This window comes from Liolophura sinensis, chromosome 10, assembly GCF_032854445.1.
Source record: "Liolophura sinensis isolate JHLJ2023 chromosome 10, CUHK_Ljap_v2, whole genome shotgun sequence".
Lineage (NCBI taxonomy): Eukaryota > Metazoa > Mollusca > Polyplacophora > Chitonida > Chitonidae > Liolophura > Liolophura sinensis.
In genome coordinates, this window is record NC_088304.1 from 6,791,829 (window position 1) to 6,815,833 (window position 24,005).

Below are 24,005 nucleotides of genomic sequence, written 5' to 3' on the forward strand. Positions count from 1 at the left end.
GCACGCGAGGGCAGCGTAATGACCCTGGAGCCTCTCAACAATGCGGTCGCTGTGAGTTCAAGTCCAGCTCATGCTGGCTTCCTCTCCGGCCGTACGTGGGAAGGTCTGTAACCAACCTGCGGATGGTCGTGGTTTCCTCCGGACTCTGACCGGTTTCCTCCCATCATAATGCTGGCCGCTGTCGTATAAGGGAAGTGTTCCGATCTACCGGCAAGTGGCCACATGATGTATTTCAAACGGCCACAGAATACAATAACATGAGCAGCGGACGTCAGTCGAGGTAGAGTCATTTGTGACGGTATTCATGGCCCGGTCAGCGATAAGTGTGTGAGTGAGTGAGTGCTTGGGGTTTAACGTCGTACTCAGTCAGCAATAAGGTAGCGACATTACTTGCAGGGTCACTAGGACAACAGACTGAAGTCAACAGATTATTTTTATTTTATTATTATTATTATTATTTTGTTGTTGTTGTTGTAATCGCAGGGCTAATTTCCAAAACCACGTTCAACATAAACCACAAAGGACTACAAATTTATATAAATTACGAAATCAAGATGAATTCATACAAGAAGAACCAATCGACAGTTTTCGATGATGTTTGGAAGACACAAGGAATGTTCTAAGCGAGTTATTCTTGAGTACAGCGTAAAACAGTAATCAAATAAATAAATGACTCCTTTCACAAAAAGACACTATAGACATATCGCTGGTGTGAGATGAATTGACTGCCTGTATGGTCTCCATTGATTTGCCTGTTGAAAATACGATAAGGCCATTACACTTTAAAATATTACATAATCTATTCCAGTTCTATGCGCACTCAATATATAGTATAAATGAAACAGTCACTCAGGGTTTTTTTTATCCGGAGTTAACTCCCTTTCTACCTAGGCCGTAGTTTTGAACAGTTCAGCTGAACGGCTAGAAGTGCTCCAGTGCAATACTTGCCATCTTGTACATTTACAGTAAACCACAGTGATATTAATAAAGATCCAGCTTGTAAAGCCAGTTTTTCACCAATCAGTGTTTTACCACTCTGTTGCCGTGTGACATTATGTGCTTCAGTGGCCATCAAGCAGGTAACACACCCAAGCACTGTAAGCGTGTATGACGTAAGAGAAAGACTTGCGAAAAATGTTACGTCCTAGAACGTTAAAACAGACATTCGCACATCAATTGTCTACCATGATATAAAAGACTACAACAAAGGTAGATTAACCAGAGCATCGGCCAAAATGTGAAGTTCCTTGAATTTCTCATTTATTTTCGTGAAATTCGGAGAAACCATGTATCAATTTACTTATTTGATTGGTGTTTTACGCACTAGTCAAGAATATTTCACTTATACGACGACGGCCAGCATTATGGATGGAGGAAACACCGTACAGCATCAGTTCAGAGACATTCCGATAAGTACAAACTGAGCCCCACCTTTTGGGTGTCCCATACGTCGGTGTGGGAATTGATGGAGGGATGATTATGGTCCTTTGTCCACTATTGCAAAGGACAATGGAAGTATATCAAATAAGAAATAAGGACGGGTTTAAGTCAAGAGAAACCTGTGAGTGCCAAATAAGTCCAAAACAGTTACCCTATAGGTTACACCAGCGCATTGATTTTCCTTAATATTTATGTAGTAAATCTGACAACTTCAACCTCAAAAACATATATCCCCTTACTTTCGCTTGTTACCATGTCATACCACCACATGCAGCTTGCACTTTTTTCGAGAAGATATGAAAAAATCAACCTAGCATTACAACCATTTTTGAGCTGTGGTTGCTGGAAGTGAAGTCATAGCATTTTGGAACCTTCGTAACCTCCAGGGGGGTGGGTAGAAACACTGGTTAAAAAGTTTTCACTTCTATCTAAAACAGACAACTGATATATTGTAATTAGGTGCACAACAGAAGTACAGATATTCACCGTGTATCAACAACCTAAAATGTATGTGTGACAGTAGTACCCAATCAGTGCTCCTGCACTCGTCAATTCGGAGACAAATCTTGGATCCAACTGCCTGAACTGCGCTAGTGTAACCTTTAATCAAAGAGCCCTAATTACTGGCGAATCAAGTGGGAAGGGTGCATAGATCAGGAGAGTCCTACCCTCCACCCTTTAAAAGCCCAGCATCTTGTTGCAAACAATGTTACAAACAATGTTACAAACAATGTTACAAACAAATATATCGCAGACTCTTATCAAAATTTTCGTAGCTCTACAAAATATTATATGATATGAGCTCTATTAATATAAATATGTGGGATTTTTGGTGTTCCTTTGGGGAGATGAAGTTTGGTGTTGATCTTTTCTTGAATGAGTTATAGTACAGTATGATCTAATCATGCGTCCTCAGCTGTAAGGGTTACGTATAACAAACTGAGATTTGTACACAACACGGATTCCAACACAACCAATTTACAAGCACTAATTTCGAAACCTGCATGTCAATAGTTTTTTTTTTTTATGTTTCCATTTTGGAAGTTTGGTGCTGTTCACAGGTTTCTGTATATAAAACCGATATTCGCGTTTTACGATGTAGGAATCACTCATTTAACGTATTCTTACAGGCCATATTTGTTCAAAATTGTGTAAGGCCTCCTATCCTCAGTAGCCACAGAAATTTCACAATTTAAAATACTGAGAATTAATGAAAAAATGTATGAATTTTAGGAAAAGGAGAAATATGTTGTTAATATATTTAAACATCATTTTAGTCACCAAAAATCACCTAAAACGTGTTTCCGGCTAGATCTTCAGGAGTCTATAGGCGGTGGTAGTCGCACATTCCTCATAACGTCTGGCTGGATGTGCCCCCTGACTGAGATAGTACAAGATAAAAACATGGCAGCCTGATAGTCTGATAGTCTGATTGTCAAATGTAGTCACTGAAACCCGGCCTCTAATCAGTTACCTTCAGCTGAACTGCTTTTCCCTTCGGCGAAAACTGTCATAAACTATAACAAATTCCCCAAAGCCCGGCATTTCCGGTTAATCGTATACCGCTGTTACCGCCACATCACGTGAATAGATAGTTAACAAAAAGGCAAGAACAGCTCCTCAGATCCTGCAGAACTTCTGTCAGCCAATCAGACTGTACGGGACAAGATATCTTCGACAAGGCCTGACAGGTATACTGTTATTTTATCACAATCTCTCTGATATAGATTTTTGCTTTAGAATTTTTACATTAATTCCACTGGAATTTCACCCGGTATGGGATTTTAACGGAAGCTGGTAGGTGCATGCCACGGTACGTTTTTACAAAATGCTCTCCATTCAATTGTAGAAGTTATTCGTTATAACGGTTAGTTCGTCAAATTCGGATTATAACGAAGTTTAAATTCGTTTTTCAAGTGAACAAATTATAGGCCTAGGTTAAAACGACATTATTCATACTTTATTACCTGCCAATGAATTCCACATTGTTGTTACATCAGTGAACTAATTGTGCGCAAACATAGGCTGTTTTAGAAAGGCTAATTGACAAAATATCTGTTTGAGATATGGATATGTTTGCCGTGATGGTGTAGGCTTGTAAATGTTATGTCCGCATGCCTGCTTTACAAACCTCTCCTCTTGTGTCTCATTGCAATCGTCTTTATGCAAATATGCACATGCTGATGTTTGGGACACACGCACGCACGCACGCACGCACGCACGCACGCACATATTTATGTATACAACAAACATGTTACATATGCCTGCATGGTTCAGTGGCTCTATTATTTATATATTCTCTTGAGATTGCATGATATGATATGCTTGGTGAGGCCAGCATGCCTTCGTACTGTGATGGTTGACTGCTTACGCTGAGGTAACGCGGGATTCAGTTAGCAAATGTGAATTAGCAGGTAAATTAACATTATTTAAAGTTTTAAGGCACACAAAGAACATGTAAAGTTGTGGGCAAAGTTTACATGTATATAGGTTTATACCCAGGTAGGCTAATATGGATTGATAAATATTGTATGCCTTCTACATGATTAACGTGTACCGGTACCATGTAAATGAGTATTTTGTACCTTATAAATGAGTACCATGTGCTTTGTAAATGAGTACTGTGTATCTTGTACATGAATACTGTGTACCTTGTATGAGAGTTGGGTGCCTTGTGCCTTCTGTTCCTTGTGCCTGTACCTTGGTACTGTCTTTCCAATAGAAGTAAATTTCAGAATGTAACCTTGCTGGTGGTAATTTCTGTCCTATACAGCATCACCCTCTAAGCCACGATGAAGGTACAGATATGTACCTGTCTTCTCCTGCTCTTTGCTGCTGGTATCTGTTCACTGCCCGCACAGGTAGATGACAGTTCTGAGGCTGTAGAGATCAGCTCCTCACTGTCTGATGCCAATATCACGGTAGGATTTTCTAAATGAATTTTCATGGCTGACGTTTCCTCTGTCACATTCTATACGCTCACGGGTTAACAGTAAAACCTAAAAATTGAAAAGAGCTACATGTAATAAGCACTCTTCAATACTGTACTATATATTTTGCATTGGTGTTGAAATCTGTACACAGTTTTTATTTTCACGTTTTTTTTTACGTCACTTCAGGTGTGGCCTTCAGTGACATTAAATGAGTGCCAAACAATTCTCATGAAATTCTGTTTAGTTTCCGTTTGGGCCAGACCAAAGTAGTTCAACGCAAGAGATAACACAGTAACAGGAAACCAGCGCGGAGCAATGCTCAAAGCAATATACTTGACATCATTGGGCACTGTTTAAGCTCGTATTGGCCGATAAAAACCGGAAAGTTTGTTTGGGCGATAGGATCAAAAAGTTTGTTTGGCGACAGGATGGGAAAGTTGCTTGACCGATAGAATGGGAAAGCTTGTTTAGCGGATATAGTGGGAAAGTTTGCTTAGCCGATTGAATCAAAAATTGTTTGGCCGATAGGATGGGAAAGTTTGTGTGACCGATAAGATCAGAAAGTCTGTTTGACCGATTGTTTCGGACAGTTTGTTTGGCCGATAGGATCGGAGATTCTGTTTGGCCTATAGGATTGGAAAGTTTGTTTGGCCGATAGGATCGGAAAGTTTCTTTAATCTTACGTACTAAATTCCATTTAGTTTCATATTAACTTCGTTGTGCTGAAAGATTTTAAATCATTTTGCAGAACGCTGACCTTGCTGAGTTTTGCAACTGGTCGTTTTCTTACGTCATAAGTGGCTCAGTACAGTTCGATAGGAAGGCCATTGACGACGCTATAACAGGTAATCAACTACCTCTGTTCAGAAAAGTTTAGGTAAAAGATATACGAGTAAGGTGAAAACACTGATCAAATAAATCAGATAAATTTCGAATTTAAAATCTTGACAAAGTATCTAATTTTTGGACTGATTATTTATGCTGATTAAAACTTACATCAAATTCCGGGGCCTCCGTGGCTCAGTCGGTTAGCGCGCTGGCGCAGCGTAATGACCCAGGAGTCTCTCAACAATGCAGTCGCTGTGAGTTCAAGTCCAGCTCATGCTGGCTTCCTCTCCGTCCGTACGTGGGAAGGTCTGCCAGCAACCTGCGGTTGGCCGTGGGTTTTCCCCCTCTGCCCGGTTTCCACCCACCATAATGCTAGCCGCCGTCGAATAAGTGAAATGTTCTTGAATCCGACGTAAAACACCAATCAAATAAATAAAATAAATACATCAAATTCCGGACTTGATGAACCTGTGTTACTACAGTAAATAATTTAAATGTTGGATGTTGTGTAGTTTAACACTCAAGACAGTCTTGTCATTAGCATCATAAAAATGAAGAGTTTGATAAATTGTTTGTTCAAACCCATTATATTTATGTCAAATTTGGTCACCTAGGCGCACGAGGAGACTTAGCCAAAACTTGATGACCTCGCCAGGCTGGTAGATTTCGCCAAAACTTTGTGACCTCGCCACACTAAAAGATTTCACCAAAACTTGGTGGCTATAAAACCTGGAGACCTCACCACGCGAGGAGACTTCGCCACGCATCTCAATCATGTGAAACGCTATTAACCAATAAATGAATATAATTTATTTATTTATTTATTTATTTGATTGGTGTTTTACGCCGTACTCAAGAATATTTCACTTATACAACGGCGGCCAGCATAATGGTGGGTGGAAACCGGGCTTTGCCCCGGGGGAAACCCACGACCATCCGCAGGTTGCTGACAGACCTTCCCACTTACGGCTGGAGAGGAAGCCAGCATGAACTGGACTTTAAATCACAGCAACCGCATTGGTGAGAGACTCCTGGGTCATTACGCTGCGCCAGCGCGCTAATCAACTGAGCCACGGAGGCCCCCAAAATGAATATCACAACATAATATATGGTTGTTATGGATCTGCTATTAGGATTGTCAAATCAAAGCCAGATGATATCCATGGAAATGAAGTTCTTTCCCCTCCCCCACTTCCAACCCCACCCCCCACCCCCAAATCCACACCAGACACACAATTATGAGCAATACAGCACACTGTACCCTTACTTCTTTCAAAGCATACTACAAACTAACACGAGGTAATACGTTATTGTTGTTTGAAACTTTTTTTCGTTTTACAGCTTTCTTCAACAGCTTGTGTGAACTGTGAAAATGTAATATTCAACGTTGACCGGAAACACTCAAGAATCTTGCCCGTCTTCATCGAGGAATATAAGGATTTATTTTGTATCAACATTTATACGAAATATTCTGCTACAAACAGCAGCTTTGCATGTGATCGACAATACTTAGCCATTTATGTTTAACGTGCACTTCCATTGTATGCATTTGTAACAATAAACAGAGCAAATCAAAATCATCCCTAAAATCGGATGAACAAAATTTCTTTATTTGTTTATTTATTTATTCTTCATGTCAGTTTGACGCCGTACTTGAAAATATTTTAGTTCCATGCATGCGTGAGTGAAAGCAGACAGAGCCCTCGGGAAAACTATCACATCTCCTGCGCCTAAACCACATAATATAACAAGCCAGAGCTGGGTTCGAACTCGCGAAAATAATAGATCAACTGATGGAGAACTTCCTGTAGCAGCCATTACTTAACTTTGTGTACTTAATTTATTTGACTGATGTGTCTGACATTGAGTCTTAAATTTGCAGAATATGTTCTGCTTTACTCACTGGCAAGAGATAGCTAATAGGAGAACATATGAATGCAAAGCTTCAGATCAATTCATAAAATACGCAAATGTCTATAATAACAAGGATTTTAGTAAGGAAAGAGATGTGAAGTCAGAAATTGCGTAATTACAGTAAATACATGCTTTACTTTTTGAATCTGAGGATGTGGTGGGTTTCCCCAGGGCTCTGCCCGGTTTCCTCCTCCCATAATGCTGGCAGCCGTCGTATAAGTAAAATATTCTTGAGTGCGGCGTAAAAACACCAATCAAATAAATAAATCAAATAAATAAAGTTTAATTTTTGAGATACCACCCTTAACATCCACCCTTACCATTGATATTAATGCACCAACTCCGACGCTTAGGATATCACAGGGTATGTCAAAACAAAGAGAATTTCATATTTCACCTGGGCGGCTTCGGTTGCCTTATGGTCAGCCTCGAAGTCCGGGGGCCCCGGAATTAAACCGGGTCATGCTAAAGGTTTTTAAAATGGTTCTAGTTGCTGACTCGCCTGGCGCTCAGCACGAAGAGGCCAAAGCGAGGAATTCAGTTCACAGGCACTTGGAACCGACCAGTAGAGCAAAACAAAACACTACAATGTATTGTACCGTAAAGTTGTATAAGTTATTATAGGCTCCTACTATCCTAGGTTCAGTTCCACCTAGTCACATCATGTAGTTTTCACTTTATGGGTCACGTGTACGGGTGGAGAAAGCTGCCTCGTTGGCATGGTCAGTTACCTGAGAGACAACTTGCCTACCTGTGACAATTTCACAATTAACTTTCGGTAACTTCGAGCGCTTTTATAAACTACTGTGATTTGTTTTCTGAGAGGGTTATTTCACTTATATGACAATGGTTACGTCAACAGGAAAAACTCACAATACTATAGTTTATTTCTTTTATCCAGTCGCATATTTTTATACCAAAATTCCCTGTCTTTGGTGACACGCAGCAACACTAATTCTACACAATCGTGTCTTATATGTCTATATTATTGCAAAGGAAAATGCAGTCAGAATACAGTACTCCATACGCCTGGTTTCAACACCAAGAACCTATTGCCTCCGGTGGCGTCATTATTATTCAGAAAGAACTGGCATGCTGGGTAATGGGCGTGGAGAGTAATTTTGTTTCACAATACAACAACATGCGATTAGAGCAAACTCCACGCAGTTACACTGCTGCAGTACTTTTCTCAGTGAACAGACTACATTGTTTTTTTTTGTTTTTCATAACAGAATTTCCTAAGATTCAACTCTAAAACCATAGTGTTGCTAGGTACGCAGTACATGTGTACCTAACAACATGTGTTGTTACGTGTCACTGACTAAAGACTTTCTAGAAATCCTGTATGATATCGTAAATGCCGACGATTGTTTTGGGAAGGAACATAAACAAAGGAGAAATTTTACAACAAGCCTCAAGTATCAATATTAAACAGAACAATATTCATACAGAACCGTTTAACCATTTATACACGTTTTATATAATCCTCAATTCTTGAACTAGGGCCATTGTTCAACTCCTTATCCCTTTGGGCGACAACTGTCCTAGCTGATAGCAAAAGCATTTCCTGTTCATCGTGTAAATTTGTTATTTATACGTGAGATGTAGCTAGGTAATATACATACATAGACAGCACAGGACACTCTGTAGAGCTACCGTCATAGAAGCACACTGCCCCAGAGAACACATCTTTACACGAGGCCTGCCAGGTATACACTTTCTCTCCTGTCACAATCGCTTTGACACATTTGACAAGAATTTTGCTACGTTTACACTGGAATTTTGCCACCGTATGGTATTTTTACGGAAGTCCTTTGCTCCATGAGTACATGAGTACTGTGTACCTTGTACATGAATGCCATGTACATGAGTACTGTATGCCAAGTGTAATAAGCAATATATACTTGTATAATGAATACTGTGTACCTTGTATATGAGTGCTGTGTACCTTGTACATAAATGCTGTGTACCTTGTACATGAGTACCGTGTACCTTGTACATGAGTACTGTGTATCTTGTATATGAACGCTGTGTAGCTTGTACTGTTTATGAGTATTGTGTACCTTGTATTTGAGTGCTGTATGCCTTGTAGATGAATGCTGTGTACCTTGTAGAAGAGTATTGTGTACCTTTTACTTGAGTACGGTGTACCTTATACATGAGTAGTGTGTTCCTTGTACATAAAGACATTGTACCTTGTATATGAATGCTGTGTTCCATGTACATGAGTATTGTGTACCTGGTATATGAGCATTGTGTACTTTGTACATGAGTATTATGTACCTGGTACATGAGCACTGTGTACCTTGTACAATCAGTACTGTGTACCTTGTATGACCAGTACTGTCTACCTTGTATGACGAGTTCTGTGTTCCTTGTACTTGGGTGCTGTGTATCTTGTATGGCGAATACTGTGTCCTTTGTACTTGAGAACTGTGTACCTTGTATATTGAGTACTGTGCATATTTTACATGAGTACTGTGTATCTTGTATATAAATGCTGTGTACTTTGTATATGAGTACTGTGTACAGTTCACTTGTGTAATTTGTACCACGTACATGAGTACTGTGTACCTTGTATACTGAACCCTGTGTTCCTTGTACATGAGTACTGTGTACCTTATATAATGAGTACTGTGTACCTAGTACATGAGTATTGTGTACCTTGTACATGAGTACTGTGAACCTTGTACATGAGTACTGTGTACCTTGTACATGAATACTGTGTTCCGTGTACATGTGTACTGTGTACCTTGTGCATAAGTACTGTGTACCCTGTACATAAGTAGCGAGTACATGAGTACTGTGTACCTAGTATAATAAGTAATGTCTACTTGTATATAAATACTGTGCACCTTTCATATGAGTAGTGTGTACCTAGTATAGGAATGTTGTGTACCGTGTACCTATTATACGAATGTTATGTACTGTGTACATGAGTACTGTGTACCTTGTATATTAATAGTGTGCACCTTTCACATAAGTAGTGTGTACCTAGTATAGGAATGTTGTGTACCGTGTAAATGAGTACTGTGTATGTTGTACATGTGTACTGTGTTCTTTTGTACAGTTATCTTGTACATAAGTACCCTGTATCTACTACGATTTGTACTGTGTACCTTTACATGGGTGCTGTGTACCTTGTATTTGAGTACTATGTAACTTGTAGATTAGTACTCTGTACCTTGTAAATGAGTACTGTGTACCTTGTAAACGAGTACTGTGTACCTTGTACATGAGTACCGTGTTCCGTGTACATAGGTACGGTGTACCTTGTACACGATTACAGTGTTTCTTGCACGTGAATGCTGTGTGCCTTCTACATAAGTGCTTATTACCAAGTACATGCGTACCGTGTACCTTGTACATGAATATAATGTACATGAGCACTGTCTCCGTAGTACAATGTGTACTGTGTACTTTTTGTGCTGTGTACTTTTTGTAACGAGTACTGTGTACCTTGTATAATGAGTACTGTGTACCTTGTATAATGAGCTCTATGTTCTTTGTATGAGTACTGTGTATCTTGCACATGGTGTGTACGTTGTGTAATGAGTAATGTGTACCTTGTATAATGAGCTCTGTGAACCTTGTACATGAGTACTTTGTGCCTTGTACATAAGCACACTGTGTACCTTGCATATGTGTAGGCGTTGTGTACTGGTGTATTTCCTGTGGCACAAAGATTTCCCAAGGCTTTAGTAATTTTGAAAATCTAACCGTCTTGATGATATTTTCTGCCCCTTACAGCTTCACTCTCCCCCCCCCCCCCCCCAAATCCAAAGTCACGATGAAGGTACAGATGTTCACCTGTTTTCCTTGTCTAACCTTTGCTGATGATAATTTCTGCCCCATACAGCGTCACCTCCTAAAACACGATGAAGGTACAGATATTTACCTGTCTTCTCTTGCTCCTTGGTGCTGGTATGTGCTCACTGCCCACGCAAGGAAGTGACGACTCCAAGGCTGTTGAGATCAGCTCCTCAGGATCCAATCTTAATCTCACGGTAGGACTTTTAAACGGTTCAACAGAAATGGTAAGACGCTAGCGTAAGCTAGGGTGGCTGAACAAGGGTTCAGCAGAAAGGGTAGGAAAGCTAGTCTAAGCTAAAGTTGGCTGAACATGGGTTAAACAAAATGGTGAGAAAGCTAGCTTAAGCTGAAGACGGTTCCACAAGGGCTCATTAAAAATTTGGAGGGTGGCGGAAGATTAGCTTAACATAAGCATTACCCAATAGGCGTTATTCAGAAAGCAGTGAGAACTGGCTTATTTTTTACCTTACCAAAGGGGTGTTGTCCAGAGTGTATTGGAAGGCTGGTTTAAGCTTAACTTAACCAGATAGGAGTTGTTCAGAGGGTACAGGCAGACTGGCTTAAACTTAACTTAACCAGATAGGAGTTGTACAGAGGGTATTGGAAGGCTGGTTTAAACTTAACATGAAGAAAATGATTTTAAAGCTCGGACTGAAAGAGTGGATGGGAAAATTTGTTTAATTCCATATGATGAATTTCATTTACTTTCTGAATTTGACGCATCTGAAATATACGCGTTTTCCCGTTACCATTGAAAACTGCTGAATACTGACTGCCAGGAAACAATTTCTCAATCCGTAAAATTACCTATATTTTTCAGAGATTGTGGTGCTAATTTTATTAATGAAGCTGGTCTTTGGTAATTTGACTTTTGTTGGAATTTAGATAGTCGTTGTGTTAAACAGATTCTGAATGGTTTTGCAGAACACCGACCTGGCTGGGGGTTGTTCCTGGTCGTTTTCCTACACCATCCGGGGCTCGGGGCAATACAATAGAGCGGCCATCAACAAAGTCCTGGGAGGTAGTCAGTCACCTTTGTTCAAACCGATTTATAGTGTTTGTGGAACTACGCCATAAAACCAGTGCCTTTTTACGAAAAGGTGGATAGGGGTTCAAAACCTGATATTGTTCAACTCGGGGGAAAAAGGTCTGAGCGTTTAAGTAAATGATATTCCAGTAAGGCGAAAGCATTGACAAAATAAATAAATAAATGGTAATTTTCATCTATCTTCAAATTAAAATCTAAGCATATAATTTTGGGATTTGTTGAAACTGTAGTTATTGCAGCATATGATTTAAACTTTTTTGGATGTTGTATAGCTTAACTAGCAAGACAGTTTTGTAATTAGCCTCCTAGAAAATAACAGCTTGATAAATTTAACTGTTTGAAAGTAAGATTAACACATACTTTACCTGGGGATCACTTATCTTGTCAAACGTAGAGACTTTTCATGAATCTGGTCATCTCGCCAAACTAGCAAATTTTGCCAAAACTTAGTGATTTCTACTAATTTTGGTGACCACGCCGAACTAGAAGATTTCGACAAAACCGCATGAACTCGCCAACGTTGTTCAAGCCTGTTTTTGTGTGTGTTTCAGCTTTCTTCAACAGACTGTGTGGAGTGGGAAAATGACACATTAACATTGATCAGAAGCACTGAAGAACATTGACCATCTTCATCGAGGAACATAATCATTTATTTTGTGTCAACATTCATGCTAGATATTCAGTCAAAACATGTTTTTGCCAATTCTTTCTGTCACCCTTGTGTTAAAGTTTACTTCCATATTATGAATGTGTAACAACAAATAATTACAATTAAAAAACATACAAAAATTATTCTGTTAGTTCACGTTTATGATATATTTGTTTCCTTGATATGTGTTTAGACACCGAACACAGGCTTTTCACATCTATGACGGCGGTCAGCTTTATGGGTTTGCTAACATTCCGGGGTAAGTTACAGTACCTCCTGACCGGAGGGCTACAACAAAATAAGCGATAGCAGGTTTCGAACCCTGGATATTTTGATCAATGCGTGGATCAGGATCTCCAACCAGAAGCCATTACCTTTTTATATTCATTTATTTGATTTCTTCGATTGGTGTATTACGTTTGTCATCGGAACTATACGTCGAATCTTACTTTGTGGAATAAATTTCTACTTATATGCTTCAACTAACGGTATATACTCTGACGAGTACACGAAACTATACACGTTAAAGCGAGATAGCCGGATCAAGATTTAAAACTTTGAAACTCCACAGTGTGATGGAGCTCGATGAATACAGCTTATGTGCAAAATTACAGCTTTCCGCTATGTCCCATATTCGAGTAGTAGCGTAAGGCTCAACATTTTTAACTTTCGAATTTTCCAGGCGACAGTGTTCCTAAACAGACAATAAGGCAGGACTATCTCATAATATACCTGTGGGATCTAGAGCTTGTAAAAGTTGGACTTGCAGCAGGTAGCCCTCAGAAGCTCAGGTGATCGGGAAATTCCGTTGTCAAGGCACGTCGACAGTCGGCCATGAAGGATGTAAACAAACGCGTTCTGACTTCGTTACATATTAATAGCCAGATCTCTTAAACTGTAACAGGGTATGGTTGAAAAGTCCAGTCGAACAGATCCGAGTAAACGTTTCAAAATAACTCAGGGAAAATATTTTTTCCGAGCTTATCCGACCACGCCGCCTTAAACTCACCTTGAAATTATCGCACTGAAGTGTAATTATAAAATTAATACAATTCAGAAAAAAAAGGAATGAAAATATGATCGAATTGAACACATACATGTGGTATCTTTTCCTACACAAAATGCACACTACAAACATCAAAACTTGCACTGTGCACGTGTTTACTTCACTTAGACGTGTTACCATCAGTACAATTACTTATACATATACATAAATTCATTTCAGAAATGTTCATTGTGTCAACATGGCGAGGTAATTCAGTTCCATTTGGCTACATCATGTAGTTTTCAGTTCATGAGTTACGCTGCAGGAAGCCGCATGACAAGTTTTCTAACAGATCGTCTAACGCAGAACAGCATCCCTATCAGTGATAACTTCGACGTCAATTAACACAATAGGCCTACTTTCCCAAAACCACTCATTTATTTCACAAGAAAATTAAACTCATTTATGACGATCGTTAGGTTGACAGGGCATGCGGAGGAAACCAGCTGGAGTCGGAAAAGAAAAGTCACAGTCAGTTAGATCGGAGTGTGAAAACACACGTGCTCAGTAGTCGGACATATGATGGAAATCCTGCTACGTTAAAACACAAGTGAACAAGGTCACAGTTTAGTATCTGTGAAGCTCAGCAACTGTAACAATACTGCTTTTAGTTGGTTGTTTTCAGAAACCAGAAACCTGATCGACTCAGTCTGGAAAGTAGTTTACCCATCAATGGGTAAGAGCCTGTATGCCAACTTGGAGGCCCCTACTTTAAATCGTTTGATTTTTTCATTGTGCTCATGTAGTTTAAAATGGCTAGTTTGAGTCCGCTGCCATTGAAACCGGAATATCTGAGCAGAGTAGCCTCAGTTTAAATAGCAACCTAATTCACACCAATCCTGCGTGAAACAGAATGACTCTTATTAATAAGAGTTCACATCAATATCAACCTACATACCCAATATGATATCCTTCTTTGAAGCGGTTGAACTTCTATAGTGGTCAAGTCTGTAAAAATTGCTATTTCCAGTTGGTTGGCATGGAAACAATGAATTTGACCGAAACATCTCCATTTAAATAGTTTTCTGGTTGACCTGAATATCAAGTCGAGGGGGCATGATTACTTTGCCATAATATGGATTTGTGATGAAAAAAAAGAAAGAAGTAAAGGCAATCTGACATATCATTTTCAGTGGTCTCTCCACTGACGATTACTTCAATATTTTTATCTTTCACATCAATACCAGTTGAAATAAAACAAGTCTTTAACCACAATAAATTTAAACTTATTTATTGCACATTTTATGCTAAGAAGACAAGCTCAAATTATATGCCTGTTAAGCTTAACACATGCTCATTACCAGTGTATGTAAACTAGTCTATAAATACATAGCATTTAACAACGTCTACAGTTTTACATTTGATGTAGTATACATTAATTTTAATGTGAATATCACAAAACTGAAAAACACGTTCGGAATATTCAACAAGACGACAATGATCAGCAAATAGAAAATGACAACAGCTGCAAATAAAAACTTATATATAGTGAATAAGAAAAATAGGCATTTTCATTACACTCATATCAACAGTCATTTGTGGTCCCTTTACTATATAAAATCATGAAAACTTAACACACAGCAAACTTAACACTGTCATAAACAATAAGGGCAATTTTTCTCACCTGACATAATTCAAGTTCAAAAGCTTGTTGTTTACTCCTGACGTTGGCGTGCCGATTTGGGGTGGGGGGTAATTTTTTAGTACGCGTGTACTACAACATGAATCAATCCAGCTTGGACCCGAGTTCCCCAAAAAACAGGAAAATGTACTGCATTCTAATTCACTCAATAACGCATTCACTTTGTACTGTTAGTTACAGGAATATACAGCATGTACATATCAGATAACTAAAAACACGCTGACGTATAATACCAGACGTAAAAATTGTAATTAAAATTTAAACATATAAATACATATAAATACTCATATATTATCAGCTGTTACACAAAAATCATCATCTCAAATTCAAAGTCTTCCATAAGTATGGTTAATATGTGCTGAACCTTCATAATGTGAAGTAATTATTTTGTAAAAGAACATGACTAAGATATCATATCACCTCAACACTTTTGTCGAAGTTACATTGAACGATGGGGCTACATCGGCATATTCATGAAGGATGAGAACTGTACAGAATAATCGGGACAGGATGCCACAGGGCGATTAGCACATTTCCGCATGGAGATGACTGAATGATTGTGAGATGAACATTCTCATGAAATCAAAACTTCCCAAAAACCTTTCTGGCATAAAATTGGATCCTGTACCAGTGTTTTCTATCATCAGAGAGACATATCAACAGACGTATCAAAAGCCATGGATAAGATGAAATTCAACACATTATGAAACAGTCCGGCAGCATTCAGACGTAAAATACAAATTCTGCACAGGTATGAACGACTGATTTACAGACAGTGACAATAAAACAACAAAAACACAAGACATGCCACGTAATATTATTGCGACGCACAAATCGACTATTTATATGCATGCAGCTTCGACAATATAATTACATTTTAAAAAATTGGCCTGACCTCAATGTCTTATATAAAACATAGAACATTTGTCAATCTTAAAATATACAATATGTTCCCGTCCAATGTGTTATGCTCCCACAAAAAATGGTTTACATTAGAAACAATACCAAAGTTTTTGATGAAATCTTTTGTCACAAAAAATAATAACGTTCAGGTTAAACCCAAACTTTACATTACAGACAAGTAAATGAATAAATGAGAACAAAAATAATTTTGTCAGGTGCATATCTGGAGGCAATCAGTTGAACAGCTACGTGAGCCAAAGAGGCAGTCGCAGGGCGAAACCGAAACGATCTTGGTAATTTTCTTTTCAGTGTGAGTTTGGTGGTGGTAACAACAACTGGATAGGGAATAATGCTGGCGTTCTGTTTCAGTGTGGGTTTGGTGGTGGTAACAACAACTGGATAGGGCATAATGCTGGGGTTCTATTTCAGCTTGGGTTTGGTGGTGGTAACAGCAACTGGATAAGGTATAATGTTGGGGTTCTATTTCAGTGTGGGTTTGGTGGTGGTAACAACAACTAAATAAGGTATAATGCTGGGGTTCTATTTCAGTGTGGGTTTGGTGGTGGTAACAACTGGATAGGGTATAATGCTGGGGTTCTATTTCAGTGTGGGTTTGGTGGTGGTAACAACAACTAGATAGGGTATAATGCTGGGGTTCTGTTTCAGTGTGGGTTTGGTGATGGTAACAACAACTGAATAGGGAATAAAAGGTTCTATTTCAGTGTGGGTTTGGTGGTAACAACAAATGGAAAGGGAATAATGCTGGGGTTCTGTTTCAGTGTGGGTTTGGTGGTGGTAACAACAACTGAATAGGGAATAAAAGGTTCTATTTCAGTGTGGGTTTGGTGGTGGTAACAACAACTGGAGACAGAATAATGCTGGGGTTCTATTTCAGTGTGGGTTTGGTGGTGGTAACAACAACTGGACAGGGAATAATGCTCGGGTTTTGTTTTAGTGTGAGTTTGGTGGTTGTAACAACAACTAAATAGGGTATAATGTTGGGATTCTATTTCAGTGTGGGTTTGGTGGCGGTAACAACAACTGAATAGGAAATAATGCTGGGGTCTATTTCAGTGTGGGTTTGTTGGTGGTAACAACTGGATAAGGAATAATGCTGGGGTTCTGTTTCATTGTGGGTTTGGTGGTGGTCACAGCTACAGGAGAGGGAATAATGCTGGGGTTCTGTTTCAGTGTGGGTTTGGTGGTGGTAACAACTGGATAGGGTATAATGCTGGGGTTCTGTTTCAGTGAGTTTACTGGTGGTAACAACAACTGGATAGGGTATAATGCTGGGGTTCCATTTCAGTGTGGGTTTAGTGGTGGTGACAACTGGATAGGGTATAATGCTGGGGTTCTGTTTCAGTGAGTTTACTGGTGGTAACAACAACTGGATAGGGTATAATGCTATTCAGTGTGAGTTTGGTGGTGGTGACAACTGGATAGGGTATAATGCTGGGGTTCTGTTTCAGTGAGTTTACTGGTGGTAACAACAACTGGATAGGGTATAATGCTGGGGTTCTATTTCAGTGTGAGTTTGGTGATGGTGACAACAACTGGATAGGGTATAATGCTGGGGTTCTATTTCAGTGTGGGTTTGGTGGTGGTAACAGCAACTGGAGAGAGAATAATGCACTCTCTCCACTGCTATAAATGGTATTTACAATCTAGAGATAACAGTACAACTGTCCATTGATACACATGTATCGGTTGTTTGCCAGAACATTTCTATCTAGTATTTCTTTGTCACTTATCTGCATTTTTTTTTTTTTTTTGGTTCTTGGAACATTATGCTGACCTTCATATTGACTGTAATGTTAACTCAATTACTTAAACAGATACATGTAATCTTACAAGATGACTAGAACATATTATCAAACATATTTATGAATATTCTACATACATGTGGAATGTGTATACAATGACAAAAAAAAAAATTTTACCCCAAAATATTACAGATTGTCTTACAAATTGCTGACTTGTGGTATTAATACCTGACTAAGTATGGAAACTGGAAGAAGGCTTCAAACGTATGAATCTTTAACTGTAAATATTAAACAGTATAATCAAATATAAGAGATATACATTTTGTACTCACATCAAAATTACTCTGCAGACTTGTTTCCATATGGCAAGATGACTGAATGTGTAAAACTTATAATACATATATATTACTAATATCTTGAAGATGACAGAACAACATAATATTTATAATACAAATGATAGATCATGTATATATTTACAAGGGTACATAAAGGTATACATACATATATATATATATAAACAAATGTAAACAACCCATCATCTCATTTATTTATTTATTTGATCGGTGTTTTATGCTGTTTTCATTTTCATTCCATCTTTGGATTTGTTAGCATCACGTTGCTGGCATACCACAGAACAAGACATGTGCATCATGTCATGGTCACAGCGTTGCCTTGGTATAGTTTCACATGCAGTCTATGATACCTTTTAAGGAAATGGCCAACGAACTAATCAAATTACTGGTACTGGCATGTCAACATATATATTTATTTCATTATTGTTTAACACTTTATTCAAGAATTTTTCAATTCAACAGTGGTGGTCACGTTTTTATCGGATGAATAAACCGGAATGCTCTGGCTAAACCACCCACCTCTGACAACAGATGAACTTTCCCAATTGTAATTTACAGATTTGCATGCAATGTGTTTGGAAGATAAGTGACCTCTGATGGACATAGACTGCCCAAATAGCCCCATGAGGGCATCAACTCATTCTTGACACCAAGGCTTCGTGCACAATAAAAGCAATTTACTGTAATTCACAGTGAAACTTTTTTCAGACATCAATGTTACAGTAAATTTGATCAAAAATAGTTGCATTTTTGAGAGAGACCCTGCAGCACCAAACTGTGGCTTCCAGAAGCTGCCCTTCCTCACTTAATCACAGTCATATAACAATAATACACAGCCCAACAGCAACAAGTAAAAACCAACTCTTGTGACCTAGTATGTGAAACATACTATATCCTAGTTCAATTTTTGACATCAACCATTTTTAAGCATGTCAGCAATAGAACGATTTCTAATTTAATACGCCGCATCCTGAATTGGGTAAGTTCCACCATGGCGTCATCATTGGTATACACATTTATGCTCATGTGGCGTTCAAGTGCTGTTCAAGTGGCCTTCAGGTAGCAGAAGAAATTGAGCTCGCTAACATTTACTTAAGTCAGAGTGGTGTCAGACTGTACAGTGTATGTATAGTGTCACAGTGGTGTCAGACTGCACAGTGCAAGTATGGTGTCACACTGGTGTCAGACTGTACAGTGTATGTATGGTGTCACAGTGGTGTCAGACTGTACAGTGTATTATGGTGTCACAGTGGTGTCAGACTGCACAGTGTAAGTATGGTGTCACAGTGGTGTCAGACTGTACAGTGTAAGTATGGTGTCAGACTGCAGTGTTAGTATGGTGTCACAGTAGTGTCAGACTGTAAGTATGGTATCACAGTGGTGTCAGAATGCACAGTGTAAGTGTGGTGTCAGAATGAAAAGTGTAAGTATGGTGTCAGACTGCACAGTGTAAGTATGGTGTCAGACTGCACAGTGTAATTAGGGTGTCACGGTGGTGTTAGAATGTTCAATGTTAGTATGGTGTCAGACTGCACAGTGTTAAAATACGGCCTAAGTATGGTGCCAGACTGCACAGTGTCAAAATACAGCATTAGTATGAGGTCAGACTGCACAGTATAAGTATGGTGTCAGACTGCACAGTGTATGTATGGTGTACGAATTCTCAGTGTAAGTCTGTTGTCAAAATACACAGTGTCAGTATGGTGTCAGAATACAATGTCTGTATGGTGTCAGAATGATATCAGAGGACAGAATGATGTTCAGAACTTACAGAATGTATGGTGTCAGCATGGCACAGCAGAGAATGATGTGGGTTCTGTGTTTACATCGTATTCCAGCTCCAAAGAGCTGCTGCTAGTGTTCAATCTCTGTCTCAACCCTTCAGCATGTAGCTCCCGTACAACCAGGTGCTTCTTCTTCTCTTCCTCTACCCAGGCCTGCGGACAATCAAGAGAGAAAGCTGGTGACATGGTAGGGGGAAATTACACTCTGTTTACACATCATTTAATAGAATGATTTCCCTCCACTGCATACCTGACGCCAACATCATTAAGCTGTCTTAGACTTTAGTCAGAGTTAACTCGTGGCAGTATTTCTATACCTTTAAAATTGAACTTGAATGCCATTTTTCAATTTTGTATTTACTGAAAGTCTCCTATATCTCTGTTAGTATTAAAATTAAAACTTCTAGAGGAACTCACAATTTTAGCACAGTCAACAATGAATTGAATTTAAATGCCATTTGTCAATTTTGTATTAATGGAAGTCTACCATATCTCTCATTATTAAAATAAAGATTTCTAAGGGAACTCACAATTTTAGCACAATTAACAGATCTGAAGCCAAGGCTATAAAATCTGACTTCAGTTGATGTCAGTGTCTGATGTCATTATTTGTACAGTATAAACTCTGTCACAAGGTCTGTATTGCTCTGGGTATGTCTTAAAATCTATATTCCCTAAATTACCCCAAATTTCGCCCCAAAAAGTGTATTTTAAGAGGCAAATAAACGCCATGAAATATCATATTTGGTGCTGAAACATAACTTTTTCCAGCAGGATATCATAATACCTTCCAAACCAGCCTTAAAGCACCTTTCTAGAATCAACAGAATTCTCAGAATGCGGTAAATTGATCAAGTTTGTCAGGAAATTTTAAGACACTAGTAGCACAGATGTACATGCATATGTACTGTTACATGCATGATGTGATAGCATTAGCCTGAGGTTGATACAATTTCCTAATGTCCTGCTTAACTCCAAGGCGGCTTGTTTTATAATAACATGTGTCATTTAGATTCACTAATATCAAACTGTTCTTGGGCATAAAACTGACAGCAACAAGCCATGCATGGAAGCCGGGTACAATCAGATATGTGTTATGAAGTAATGAAGCCCGTGCAGTCAACACCCCAGGCCATACATCCAGTCTGTAAGCTGTTCAGGACACATAAAAGAAAATATGAACAAACTGTATCTTAAAAATAAATAGGCCAACTTTTTCTCTTTTTTTTTTACTATCTTCCACTCAGAAAAGTGTGGTTATATGAACTTATGAAATTCATAAGTTTATATTTTGGTATAATGATAAAGAGGCATTTTTTCACCCCAAACTAAATTTTTGCGAAATCTATTCTTAGCCTATTAAACAGGATATGTGATATGCTACACTGATTCCAGTGATAAAAAAGTCACGAAAAAACACAATCCTGATAATAGTTCATAAAGCCCACTTTAGAATTCAAACACTTAATTATCTACAGCTACGTGAGAAAAAATGTAGTATGCATATATTTCATTTCAGATTTTGGTTGTCTTTCTTATATCATTCTCTTCTTTGTATTCTTTCGTACCAGTAATACATGTGTATTTAGAGCAATGTTAGAATGATTGTTTGTTTCCAGAGGGTGGGGGCTGTGTAATTTTGCTTTAAACATTATTTTGGTCAGATCAGATTATGGCATTTCCATGCAGCAGACTGGCCCCAACATTGATATGCATGTATTCACAGCCCTGCCTAACTGAAACACCATGCTGAACACACCAGACATGATGCTGCAGTGTATACGTACTTGGCCTGTTCCTTTACAAAGCTTATCACCTAAATCAGGCTCTGACACTTCAACACTAGGTGGGCACAGTAAACCATACATAGACTCAACCATACACGACTACTTATCTCATTTACTTCATTGGCATTTAACGGTATTAAGAATTATTAACTTATTCAACATTGGAGGAGAAATGAATGCTTGGGTCTTAACGTCATACTTAATTTTTCAGTCATATCATGACAAGGAGTCACTGAAAATACGTGTGTGTACATATACTGAGTCTTCTTGTGCCACAGTGAGTCCATGCCGCCAAAGTGCTGCCCCCCACTGAAGTATTGTGCTGAAGACACCAGACATGACACTCTACCCAGTCACACTATACTGACACCTGGCCAACCAGTCCTGTTTCCTTGCTCTAGCCTCTCAATACTGAGCACCAAGGGAGGAAGCATCAAGTACCACTCTTCAGTATGACCTGACTCAGGTTTGTCATGGGATCTCCCGACTTCGAGGCGGACACTCCGGCCACTAGGCCACCAAAGCAGTCCGTCATGTGGAGGAGGCCAGAGAGATGTAAGTAAAGCACATCCAGGTAAACAACATCATCTTAACTTAAAGGCGAAGATAAACCATGCTGACAATATAAAAAGAATGGTTATCAACAAAAGTCAAAACAATCACATCGAAAGATTTATAGAGCACTCTGATTTCATGGTTTATTATAAACGGATATGAAACTACACTCACCTGTACTTCATCGCTATGCATCTGTAAACTAAAGTCCTCTCTACTTCTGACTCTCTCTCCTCTGAACACGTGTGGTGTCTGAAACAACCACAGGTTTTCTTCACAAGAAGTCATACCAATAGATGAAAAGGTACCTAATATTTCACATACAATTTCAGATAGCACATACAGCCAGTTATCATATTTTCTCACACTACAACCCTAATAATTCCACTCTCAAGCAATACGCTATTGCTGTCATAATCAACCAGTTTAATTATGGTTTTTGGCTTCAAGAAAACAAAGCTTTTCAAAGTGGTGGAGTAATATTCTGACCTGGATTATGCCCTCAATTCCACTAATGCAATGTAAATTGGACAACATCATAAAGTGTTAACCAATGACAATAACATTACAAATTGGGACAATTTTTACGCAAAATAGCAGGCCTTGGCCTTTCCACTTAGTCACGACCTTGGTAATTCCTTTTACGGTAAATGAGTACACATGCTGTATTCCTTATTTGAGTCCAGTGCTGTGCTGTAAAACTTAAACTTTGTTTGTCTGTGTTTTCCCAATTGAGGCTCGTGATTCTGAAAATTAATAGACTCGAGTGATATCTCTCATAACACAGGGTCTCACTGTATAACCTTTATACATCCTCCCATCAAACTCATAATAGTCTAAATTTTTTTCCACTAGTTTTTAAGGCTGTGGTCAGAAAATGTTTACCATAAGGCTGGTGACGTTAAGGGTTGAGGAAACTGGGATATAAACCCTTCACAACATACTGATCTGTCCAGCAGTGGGTCACTCTGTGTCATATCAAATCTACAGCTCACCTGAGTGTGTCTGGGTCTGACTGTCAATGTACTGGCCTGTCCAGCAGTGGGTCACGGTGTGTCATACCAAATCTACAGCTCATCTGAGTGTGTCTGGGGTCTGACTGTCAATGTACTGATCTGTCCAGCAGTGGGTCACGGTGTGTCATACCAAATCTACAGCTCATCTGAGTGTGTCTGGAGTCTGACTGTCAATGTACTGGCCTGTCCAGCAGTGGGTCACGGTGTGTCATACCAAATCTACAGCTCATCTGAGTGTGTCTGGAGTCTGACTGTCAATGTACTGGCCTGTCCAGCAGTGGGTCACGGTGTGTCATACCAAATCTACAGCTCATCTGAGTGTGTCTGGGGTCTGACTGTCAATGTACTGGCCTGTCCAGCAGTGGGTCACGGTGTGTCATACAAAATCTACAGGTAATCTTAGTGTGTCTGGGGTCTGACTGTCAATGTACTGGCCTGTCCAGCAGTGGGTCACTGTGTGTCATACCAAATCTACAGCTCATCTGAGTGTGTCTGGAGTCTGACTGTCAATGTACTGGCCTGTCCAGCAGTG

General features: G+C 39.1%; 1 protein-coding gene across 1 annotated transcript in view; it reads right to left on the reverse strand.

Moving 5' to 3' along the window:
• Nucleotides 1-19,053: 19,053 nt before the first annotated feature.
• Nucleotides 19,054-24,005, reverse strand: part of LOC135476237 (two pore channel protein 1-like) — a 47,466-nt gene continuing 42,514 nt past the window's right edge. Inside the window, 2 exon segments of the mRNA XM_064756184.1 lie at nt 19,054-20,268; nt 22,632-22,709. Coding sequence (XP_064612254.1) covers nt 20,116-20,268; nt 22,632-22,709 — 231 coding nt within the window. The 3' untranslated portion in view covers nt 19,054-20,115.